The sequence below is a fragment of the Phycodurus eques genome, chromosome 1 (assembly GCF_024500275.1).
Source record: "Phycodurus eques isolate BA_2022a chromosome 1, UOR_Pequ_1.1, whole genome shotgun sequence".
NCBI classification, from domain to species: Eukaryota; Metazoa; Chordata; class Actinopteri; order Syngnathiformes; family Syngnathidae; genus Phycodurus; species Phycodurus eques.
The window spans coordinates 6,747,501-6,759,506 of NC_084525.1; the positions used below are offsets into that span (position 1 = coordinate 6,747,501).

Here is a 12,006-nt window from a genome sequence, read left to right on the forward strand (position 1 = left end):
AGGCTGAGGCAGAGGAAAGGTAGGTGTTTTATTTATTTATTTATTTTGAATGCCGCCTAGAGCGCGGTGGGAAGGTTTGAAGAAGCAGCGGAGCAACGTTTGTACCTTCTGATCTTGCTGAGCGTCAGCAGGATGTGAGGGAACTTCTCCTTGAAGGTCTCGTTCATGTCCTTCTTCAAGTCTGATGGCTTGACGTACTCTATAACTGTCGTCTGCGGAGAGCAAACAAGCAAGATTCATTTACAGTACGCTTTAAGCCGGTCGGTGGTTCCCAACCTCTGTTGAGGCAAGGCACTGTCTTACATTAGAAAAATCTCAAGGCACACCACACAAAAATGTCAACAAAGTATATATGCTAAAATAATATTTATCTTTACTCAGAATTTTTGGTGTGATATGTGGGTCTGTGGGTCTTTATCACAAAGTTCTGTTGTATGAATGACAATACACAAATTCTGCCACCAAGTGGAAGAGCATTTAATTGTTCTGCCTGTCACTATACGTCGCTGACATAGATGGATGAACAAGGAAACATTATGTGTAGTAAATTTTCAGACTAGTTACATGAAATTGGCACATTTCTCATAGCATGGTGGTTGGGAAGCAACAGCAAAATGACATGTTCCTGACACATTCACTGCCATTGATGCCTTTAGAAGTCAAATATCCATGTTAACTGGGAGGGCTAGCAGTGAATGTTAAACAGGCAGACGTGGTGATGCTCGTCCATCTTAAATAGGGCCAAGACAGTAAGCCGTTAATTTGGATTAAGTGCATTTACAACCCCAATTCCAATGAAGTTGGGACGTTGTGTTAAACATAAATAAAAACAGAATACAATGATTTGCAAATCATGTTCAACCTATATTTAATTGAATACACTACAAAGACAAGATATGTAATGTTCAAACTGAGAAACTTTATGGTTTTTAGCAAATAATCATGAACTTAGAATTTTATGGCTTCAACGTGTTCCAAAAAAGCTGGGACAGGGTCATGTTTACCAGTGTGTTACATCACCTTTTCTTTTAACAACATTCAATAAACATTTGGGAACTGAGGACACTAATTGTTGAAGCTTTGTAGGTGGAATTCTTTCCCATTCTTGCTTGATGTACAGCTTCAGCTGTTCAACAGTCCGGGGTCTCCGTTGTCGTATTTTACGCTTCATAATGCACCACACATTTACAATGGGAGACAGGTCTGGACTGTAGTCAGGCCAGTCTAGTACCCGCACTCTTTTACTACGAAGCCACGCTGTTGTAACACGTGCAGAATGTGGTTTGGCATTGTCTTGCTGAAATAAGCAAGGGCGTCCATGAAAAAGACGTTGCTTGGATGGCAGCAGCTGTTTCTCCAAAACCTGTATGCTTTCACAGATGTGTAAGTTACCCATGTCATTGGCACTAACACAGCCCCATACCATCACAGATGCTGGCTTTTGAACTTTGCGTCCATAACAGTCCGGATGGTTCTTTTCCTCTTTGGCCCGGAGGACACGACATCCAACAATTTCCAAAGACAATTTGAAATGTGGACTCGTTGGAACACAGAACACTTTTCCACTTTGCATCAGTCCATCTTAGATGAGCTCGGGCCCAGAGCAGACAGCGGCGTTTCTGGGTGTTGTTGATAAATAGCTTTTACTTTGCATAGTAGAGTTTCAAGTTGCACTTACGGATGTAGCGCCGAACTGTATTTACTGACATTGGTTTTCTGAAGTGTTCCTGAGCCCATGTGGTGATATCCCTTTGCACATTGATGTCAGTTTTTGATGCAGTGCCGCCTGAGGGATCGAAGGTCACGGGCATTCAATGTTGGTTTTCGGCCTTGCCGCTTACATGCAGTGATTTCTCCAGATTCTCTGAACCTTTTGATTATATTATGGATCATAGATGATGAAATCCCTAAATTCCTTGCAATTGTACGTCGAGCAACATTGTCCTTAAGATGTTCGACTATTTTCTCATGTACTTGTTCAGAAAGAGGTGAACCTCGCCCCATCTTTATTTTCTAAAACCAATAAGGTTTATCAGTTTGAACATTAAATAGCTTGTCTTTGTAGTGTATTCAATGAAATATAGGTTGAACATGATTTGCAAATCATTGTATTCTGTTTTTATTTATGTTTAACACATTGTCCCAACTTCATTGGAATTGGGGTTGTAAATGCACTTAATCCAAATTAACGGCTTACTGTCTTGGCCCTATTTAAGATGGACGAGCATCACCACGTCTGCCTGTTAACATTCACTGCTAGCCCTCCCAGTTAACATGGATATTTAACTTCTAAAGCCATCAATGGCAGTGAATGTGTCAGGAACATTGTACACTGTGCAATGACAATAAAGATACTAATTCTAACTCGACATATGCTACTTTTGCATTTCTGCACTCCAGGTGACATAGAACCTTTCTCAGTGCCCTAACTGTAGAGGTGTAGGGTGTGCGCCCTCTTTAAGAGCAAGACTGATAGTATGAAGTGTAGTTGTGTGTGTTTGTTTTGATCACATTGCACTAAAACAACTGTGTTTGTGTTTAGCATGTACATTGAATGATGGGACTTCATCTTTTGGCCAAGTTTTTGTCACACAAACAGCCACGTTTACTACAGTCATTTGTATTTGTTACACTTCACATGTGAAGGGGGAGGGAGCCCCAGAACAAAAACAACAACATTTTGAAGTGATTGGACGATGACAACACTCACCACATAAGATGCAAATATCAGAACCCTCTTGTGTCTCCCACAGGGCCACTGAGGGTCACTGAGCAGGTTGGGGTCATACTCTGCCACCTCTTCCATATCTGAGGTGAAAGGGAAGACGATGTGTGACATGTCTAAGATGAGTAGCTTTTTAAACTGAATGGATTCATACAGTAGGCAGCCATGACAACACGATGTACGCAATATTCATATATTGAGCCTATACAAAACATTATGTACACTTTTGCGGTTGTAATTTGCAGTGGTGCACAACTCTACTGCCTGAATATTTTTTACTCTCTCATGCAAGTAATTGAGGTAAGTTAAGTATAGTAGTGCCTTGAGATACAAGTGACCTGTCTGACCCGCAGTGAATTCAATTCTAGTCACTTCACAACAAGCAGGAGTTTGGTAGTGGCGGATGAATTTCGATAGAGGTTTACTAATAAAATCAAACATACAACCAAAAGAACTACACTTTGTGCATTTAAACTATCATTAAGTTTTAGTTTAGCTTAATGTTAGCAAACAATGCAAAACGCCATAGACGGGCTAACGAATAGCATTGGTGTCGCGGTGCTGTAAACCATTAAGCAACAGATATTTGAATGTAAAACTGGAGCAACACTTGCAGATAGACATAACAATACCCACAGGCATATGTTCTTTATCCTCTGCGAAACCAGACATTAATGCAGCGGACCGAGGAGTTGTGATTGTCTCCATGTATAGCTCTCTATATTATACTGCCCCCTAGTGGGCAGGGTGTACACACCAGAAAGAGCTGCAGAGTCACAATGAATTAATCATGGTGCATACTTACATTTATTTACATTCCATTTAAGTATGCAATTACTAGGTTCTTATAAATTACAGTAATATAAATTGCTATTTTCCTTATCAAAAAATATATTTTTGGGAGGGGTAGGGGCTGAAATCGATTAATGGCGTTTCACTTCATAGCAATGGGGAAAAGATGATTTGAGATATGCGTGTTTTGAGTTACATGCATGGTCACGGAGCAAATTCAACTCATATCTCAAGGCACAATTGTATTAGAAAGCGCTCTCAATATGATGCAGTACAACACAAGCACAAGTTGAGAAGAAACAGTAGGTCAAGTTAATATCACCATATGGCCAGAATTACCACAGCATTTCAATAATGTATTTTCCAATACAAAAATAATAATAAAACAGCCCACCTATGCACTTTTTGCACATTATAAATGCACTGACATGACAAAATGACAAATATAAATTTTGGGTGTGGCTCATGACCATGGCTCAAAGTGGCAACTTTTTCCTGCATTCTTTGCACACAGGCTAATCATCTTGGATTAGTGTTCAACCAATGCAAGCTTAAGAAAAGCAAAATACACCCACATTTCTGGCCCGCTCTTCTTCGTACGTAAACAAAATATCAATATATATATATATATATATATATATATATATATACATACATACATATATATATTTTATATATGTGGGCTACTTTCATAGAACCGCTACATGTGCGTCTGACATCTTCTACAGTTGGTGTCTTCTCCTTTCGCCGTTTGTTTGCTGGTACCTTTGGTTTGTGCACAGGAAGGGGGAAGCCGAAAGACAACTAAAGCGTTTCTTATTTTTCTATTTCTTATTTTCCAGGTGTCTGGACACTTGACTGTTCAGAACGGAGCTAAGAAACCAGCACGCTATTAAGTGTTTGAAGTGTACAAAGATTTTAGAAATAAAGAACATTTATCTATTTTTATAAATTTGTATTATGAATATGGATTTTTATAACCAATTTGCCTACTTGTCACTCAACCCCATATCCTCCATGAAAAACAGGGGTTCACTCTACTACTCACATGGATCTCTAAATTAACGATAATTAAAATTTGCAACAGTGTTACTAACCGGCTGAAATGTTATCACCTGAGATGATGTATGTAAAGGCAGGTGCTCGGTGTACATACATGGTTCTTGTGCCACAGTGCTATTTAGGCGAGAAGGGGTAAAGGTCCTCGGCCCGTTGCCACGAAAACGCGTCAGAGGGGTCTGAGCTGTGCAGTTTTCTGGCGCGCTGCCGCTCCTCTGTCTCACCAAGGCGTTGGTCGGATAAAGGAACTGAGCGTACGACACGGTCTGAGCAGTAAGAAGGAGAAAGCACATTGTTCAAGACCTTTTAAAGTGAAATTACAGAGTTGTTGCTCAATACGTTCGAAGATAAATGCTGAAAACGTAAAAAAGCCTGAGAACTATGTAGTACTATGTTGTGGAGAATCTAGGGATTTGGGTTTTTTGGGGGGCGTGTCCCAGTGATGCACTTGGGCGATGAGTTGCCCCTCCCCCACAATACAAAAAACGTAAGCGCTTTCATTCGCATCAGTAGTTATCCGGCACCATTGCAAGTTCCTTAGTTATTACAAGGCCCATATCTACCACTACAATGTGCAGTTAGCGAGCTAGCTAAGCCCTCACCCGGAAAATGCATCTCCCTGGATGCCACAATTTACAGAAAAGCTCTGTGTTATTTAAATTCCCAAGCCACGGATGAGCCTGCTGCCCATCCTCCTGTTGAGAGTAGCCCAGGAAGTCTGTTGGGTCACAAGCTAGCTAGTGGCTAGCACCTCGTCGTGGCATGGAAAGCCCCAGTGACCGCCCAATGGGATATACAGTAGTGCTTCGTTTATTGCTGGGTTTTATGTTCCAGAACCCCACGCAATAGATGAAAATCAACTAAATAGCGTACACATTAAGTATTTTTAAAGCTTTATGCATAATACCAACACAAAATATTAGTAGGTGCACATATTCTTTTTGTCCACTTGTGGTCACCATCCTCACATTGTACACCACAGTATCTGTGACAAGCCTTGGCCTGTCGAGTGACTCGGGCGTCAGCGAATGAGAGTGTAGAGTTGGCTGTTGCCGGATCAGGACAGTGGCGGGTTGTTAAGTGGCTACCGTTCGTCAGTCTGCATGTTGAGTGTGTGAGCAGAGCGGTATGGAGGTGACTCCACACTGCACGCGCCCCCCCCCTCTCACGGTGCTGGCTCAAATCAGGGCCGTACGTAGCTTGCTAGTCATTTGAGGGCCCACAGCAAAGATAGTCACGGCATTCCCCCCCCCCCCCCCCCCCCCTTATGTAATTTACACCACTTTGTCCTGCTTTTGAAATCTGGTACAATTATTTGACCGCTAAAGTTAGCTTTAGAACATTGTTTATCTTTAACGCAAAAGTTTGAATTTGAGAAAAATCTATATAAAGTCCTTAAGATCTTTCTTGAGGATTGTCAAATAACAAGTGAATCAATTTAACACTTTTACTGTAATTGAAAAAAGAACGATCAACATTTAATATAGTTTACCATTTCAACCGCTTTTATACTCTCATCTTTTTAATGAAGAGCGTCACTTGTGTCACTCTCCACTTAATCGCTATATTCGGCTGACACTGATAGCAGTACGACTTCTACTGACAAGAGAACCATTATACACCATTACATTTTTACAAGGCATGAACTTAAAACAATGAGTCAATATTCTACTGTGATTGAAGGCTTTTTTTTTTTTTTTTTTACAGTTTAATAGTAAAATAAATATTTGTTATTCCTATCAATTCATCATGACATTTACACCTAGCATATAGGAAAGGGTTATTTGTTGGCTATATCCAAACACTCTTCTCTGTGGCGTGTCATTACAAATTTTGTTGACACTTTACAGCAACTAACAACACGTTGCGGCTTCTCTCGTCATGCACTTACTTTGCCGCACGCGCCCATCTCCACGCCCTCCAGTGAAGGAAGCAGGTCAGCCGCCGCCACCGAGGACTGCCTTCGCTGCGCCTCCAGTTTAGCATCACTGCTCACAGAGAATCACGTGTCATTTCGCCGTCTCCCCGCAGCCTGCACACGTTTCCTCAGCTTGCACAATGACAAATGGAAATGTGGCGACGGGGGACATGGAAACACGGCGATGGTGTGTGGGGGTGCTTTCACCTGTACCTGAGCTGAGCAATCTCTCCATAGGGCAGCACTGAGAAAGCAGCGTATAGCGACCGCCTGGCACAAATCAGCATGATCCTGCAGAGGACAGCAAGTACAGGCACACAACAGATGGGCGCGTCAGTCAACGAGCTACACTCCATGACAACTTTGCCACAGCGACAGCTGAGTCAGCCGCTCGGTCTGAGCATACATGTCTAAAGGTCTCACTAATCCACAAATGATAATATGAATCAATACTTGACTGTAGCAATTAGGATAGGAATGGGGATGACATGTTGACTATTGATCATTATAATTGTGTATTTGTGTAGATCAATTACAGGCTCCGATTGACAGGGTCATATTGTGTAGTTGCCAGCAATGGAGGCGGAGATGTCACCAAGGGCAGAAACCAGCAAGTAATCCAGGCCCCTCTAGTTTGCTGCATAAAAGGGCTGAAAAGCGTCGATTAATCCAGCGACTCCCAACCACTGTGCTACAGAACACTAGTCTGTCTTGAGAGATCATCAGTTATCCAGTTGAACTGGTCTGAAACTTATTACATACAACAAAGGGTGTACCCATTGTTCATTTCACTAAGCCACTGATGTACTGTATAGTGACAGGTAGAACAATTAAATGCTCTCGATGGCAAGTGGTCCAATCAACCTGTGTATCCAACTGTTACTATTCATCTAACAGAATAATAGCTTTGTTGTCAACTAAACAGGCCCAGGTTTCAGTAATATTTACTGTGGACATAAGTCTACACACCCCTGCCAGGATTTTGTGATTGTAAAAAAATTAAAATAAAAAAAAAGAGAGCAAGATGGATCATTTCAAAACTTTTCCCAGCATTAATGTGACCTATGTTGTTGTAGTAGCTTTTTTTGGGTGATTTGCGGTGAGCTTTATCTGATGTAAAGTGCCTTGGCTCAATGTAGGTTAAAAAACACTGGATTCATCCATTTTTGGAATTCCCATGCTTACAATCACCACAACCTAAACTGAGCTCAACAAATCTAAATCCTACCTCTACAATCATTTATTTTGAAGTTCAAACTGCACTTCAATGTCAACATTGCCACCCAATGAAAGGCTCTTTTAGAATAAAAAATACGACAACAACTCAATAAAGAGCATTCTTGATTCCGGAAAAGCCTGTTTAACAGCTTTCGTTCAACAACGACCAACAACACAAACACAACGTCAGACCCGAGGGTCATCAACATGGGCTTGCTCCGGCATCTTAGCAAATACCAATCGGAAAAAACACACATATGAGATGGCTCAACAACAACAACAACAAAAATTGGGCCACAGGGTTAACAATTTCTAAATCCCACACCCATGTGGCATGTAATTATTAGACATTTCAAGACAGCGTCATAGCTGTCGGGTGTTAAGTTACTGGTGAAACAGGGTGCAACATGCACTCACTGAACCTTTTTGGGGTCTTGTAAAGCTTCCAAGGGTGATTAGGTTCACTGAACCAGCACCCGTCTTATTCCTCTGCAGCATTTACTCGGAAAAGCAGCTATTTAGAACAACGCTGGTGGGTGACAACCAGGGAATGCCAAAAGAAAATAAAAAAAAGCTTGTTTTTCTTTCTGTTGAACTGATACTTAAACGTTTCCGCTCTGTATTATATGTAAATGAGTGTATCTCACCTGCATCCCCTGGTATCATACTGCCTCATACTCTTGATGAAGTGGACCTTCTTTGGCACCTTGGGTCCAGGAGAACCGGAAACATTTCTCAACCTGCGAGATCATCCATATTGGTTGAACATCATCGGAAGGCAGTAGTGGAAAGTAATCAAGTATGCGCACTGTAATTACGTTTCTGACATTTGTTTTCCTTTTACTGTCTACATTTGAGAACAGATTTGTACTTTGTACTCTTTACGTTGTCACCCAAAAGGCTCATCCCTTTTTTTTTTTCAACATTTTTACCATTTTTGTTACGCCGTTTATAATGTTGGCAAATCCCCATTGGTTTGATAGCATAAATTTTCGAGCCAACCTTAGCAAGCTTTTGGTTTAAAAAAAAAAATAAAAAAAAAAAATAGTACATCACATGATTTTTTTGTTTTATTTATTTATTTTCCATCTCAGTTTAAGCACTATGTAAGTTATTACAAGAAGCAAACTATTTTGTGTGCAGGAGGGCTCATTTTTATTGACCTATTATGGAAATGGTTATCGTATCTCATGGATAGTAAAACAAATTATTATTATTTTTACTTCTATACTTCAGTACATTTCAGAGCCTGTGTACTTTTACTCAAGTAAGGGGCAGACTTACCATTAGGCAAACACATTTCCAGAGGTGCACAATTGATACACTGATTAATAAAGATATTTTTTTATTAAAAGCAATTATCATTTCAATCTTAATTTGCGTGCTTAAAAATACATAAAAAATGCTTTTCGACCAGTCCTTCTCGGTTTTTATTCAATGGGCTATTCCATCTTCTTACTGTGGACGTGGAGACTTGACTAAGGAAAACAAACTTGTTGGCGCGTTGTGAGAAAAATGAAGCTCAGTTATCCCAGTGGAGCAGAGCAACTAAGGTGAGAGGAAAACAAACTTTTTTTTGTTTGTTTTTTTTAATCAAAACTATGAAAGGTTTCAACCTTTTTCTCAATGACTCGGATTGTACGTAACTGACAACAGAGTCAGAGTCAGACGTTCTTAGCAGTTGCAATAGTGCTGCTGTACGTAACTGACAACAGAGTCAGAGTCAGACGTTCTTAGCAGTTGCAGTAGTGCTGCTGTCAGTATCAGCCAAGGGGAATGCAGTGGAGATGAACTGGAAAGTGACACGAATGACTCTTCTTATCACAAAGATGTGAGTATTGAAGCACGTGAAGTCGTAAACTATATTTAATTGATTAATATTGTTATCAATAACAATACAAGTGTTGAGTTGATTTACTTGCTGGAATATAATCCTCAAAAAGGATTTTAAAGACTTTATCCAGCTCAGGAATGAGGACAATTTTAATCAAATTCAAACATTTTAGTTGATGATGAACATGAATATTAGAAATCTTTGCAGTACAGTAGACGGATTTGGAGGGCCCCAGGACAGTATTTGCCTTGGGTCTCCAAAAGGAGTTTATCGTTTTCTGTACTTGTGCAATGTACATGACGGGTACTGAGTGCGAGTATAAAAGACACCAGCAGCTACGAAGAACATTTAGGAATGACACTGATGAGATGTGTTCAAAGCAATGTCCATTTTCACTACACAATCAGGACAGGCGACCTTACAGCTTGTGATCAACAGGCCCATGGCGAGGCACCAACCTGGGTCGGGAATCCAGAGACTGTCCGGCGGGCAGAGGGCTCACTGCCGGGTCTACGCGACCACGGGAGACAAAAGGCTGCTGAGCGCCGGTCAAGTTGGACAGCGGGGTGTCCGGGGTCTCGGCAACACCGCCACCGTCCAAAAACACCTCGTTGGCCCCGGCAGACCGGACCGAAGGACTGAAGACTCCGGGGAAACTGGACGAAGAGCTACCAGCCAACGGTGCGGGCTCCGCCACCCGAGACACCGGCCCTTGGCTCTGTGTAGGCGGGGACCCTGGCGGATCCACGGCGGCTTTTCGAGCAGCATTGTCGGGGTTCAACTGACACTGAGGCCGTCCGTCGAGTGAGATATTGCTGAGGAACAACACGGCCGCCTGTCTCCTTTTGGAATCTCTGGCTTTCCTTCGCTGCTCTCGGTGTGCTTTGGCCGGTTTACTGCCGTTGTTGCTGGTCCTGCCAATGGACTGAAGGCCACATACAGCGGCCGCCATTCTACTTCAGAATGTGACTGACTGTGACGGCTGCTAGCTGGCAGGGAAAGAGACGGTGGGGAAGTGGGCGGTACCACAGAGCTAGCCCCGCCTCTCTCTCTACACTATTGGCTAACTACAGCAAATGTACTCAAATCTCGTAGCTGATTGGCAGTGTTGGGGAGTAATCAATTACATGTAACGAGAACATAATTTATTCATTACGTTCCTGGGAGAAAATGTGTTATTAAATGACAACTTTTGGAAATGTACATGATTACAATCTTAGTTACCGCTGAAAAATAGCTGCAAAAGCGAGAATTGTTTTCATCACTTCCGCCTTCTGAAGCCGACGCTTGTGATTGGCTCTCTCTGGTCGTGTTTTTCTAGCTCGCTCAAATACGACATATTTGTCCAGATAGGACCTTGTAGCGCCACATTTAGGTGCTATCTATTAGTTTCTCTGAGAATTTTAGAATTTTTTTAGACTCCGAGTTACACTTTTGAACACTGACATTGACTTTTGAACAGTTTCATTATAATTTTGTACTTTTTGTATGGTGTGTTTTCCACACAGAAATACAACAACAACAAAAGTACTTTCATGTTATCATGTAGTTTTAATATTTTAAGTACAAAAAAATGTATTGCAAATTTATAATTGTCAGTTTTGGAATCTCTCTCTCTCTCTCTCTCTCTCTCTCTCTCTGTCTTTCTCTCTGTCTCTCTCTCTCTCTCTCTCTCTCTCTCTCTCTCTCTTGGTTGCGCATAACGGGTTATGCGCAACCAACTTCCACATTCGACTTGACAGTACGAAGCACTTCCTCCCAGTTCTGGTAACTGGTGGACCCGCGTTATTAGGAGTCCCATTCCTGTTCTAGGCAGGACACGCCCTGGTGCAATATGATTGGCTGCAGGACCCCTGAAGGTCATGCTCTAAGGGTGAGGTGACCCTAACCCTAACCCATCATCACCCACTCTAACCCCAACCGTAGCCCTAACCCTAACACACGTGACTGTGTTTTGTACAAATGTGACGCATATTTGGAACGCTTTTCCACAATGAAGTGACCAATCATATTGCAGAGGGGCGTGTCCTGCCAAGAACGCAAGTGGGATTCCTAATATCGCCTGTGGTGGAGAGTGATCCTCGCTGACTGGCTGGGTCAGTATCACGTGGTGCTCAACCGCTTGGGAGACAGGAGGATGCCAGGTTTTTACTTGACCAAATATGATTACTTGCCCAATAAAGGGCCAACAAACGAATATTAGCAAACTTGCCTTCAAAAGTGCGTTAGGATGTAAAAGTTAAAATAAAAATTAATTCACGTTGACAGGACGCATGAGAGCAACTCTAAGCGCATTCCAAAGGGGCCCCAGGGCGCGCAAATTTCCCATACTAATGCTAATGATTGATATTGTAATGTATTGTGGATTCGCCTTTCGTTCCCAAGAGTGTCCCTCCTCTCTTACCGTACAGAGTGTGCAGGTCTACCAAAGCATACTTGTTCAGCGCTAGTTATTTACAA

At 41.8% G+C, this 12,006-nt stretch overlaps 1 protein-coding gene across 2 annotated transcripts in view; it reads right to left on the minus strand.

Annotated features, from left to right (window-relative positions):
* Window positions 1-10,526, minus strand: part of LOC133400374 (CDK5 and ABL1 enzyme substrate 2-like) — a 12,897-nt gene extending 2,371 nt beyond the window's left edge. Inside the window, exons 1-8 of one of the 2 annotated variants that reach the window (XM_061673084.1) lie at window positions 10,005-10,526; window positions 8,360-8,452; window positions 6,708-6,785; window positions 6,468-6,564; window positions 4,674-4,842; window positions 2,711-2,808; window positions 106-212; window positions 1-3 (exon numbers count right to left, since the gene is read on the minus strand). The exon at window positions 1-3 is cut by the window's left edge and continues 202 nt beyond it. In XM_061673084.1, the coding sequence (XP_061529068.1) occupies window positions 1-3; window positions 106-212; window positions 2,711-2,808; window positions 4,674-4,842; window positions 6,468-6,564; window positions 6,708-6,785; window positions 8,360-8,452; window positions 10,005-10,498 (1,139 nt within the window). In that variant the 5' untranslated portion in view covers window positions 10,499-10,526. Of the gene's footprint in view, window positions 4-105; window positions 213-2,710; window positions 2,809-4,673; window positions 4,843-6,467; window positions 6,565-6,701; window positions 6,786-8,359; window positions 8,453-10,004 lie in introns of both variants that reach the window. The other variant, XM_061672994.1, reaches the window with a different exon arrangement.
* Between the last annotated feature and the right edge of the window lie 1,480 nt (window positions 10,527-12,006).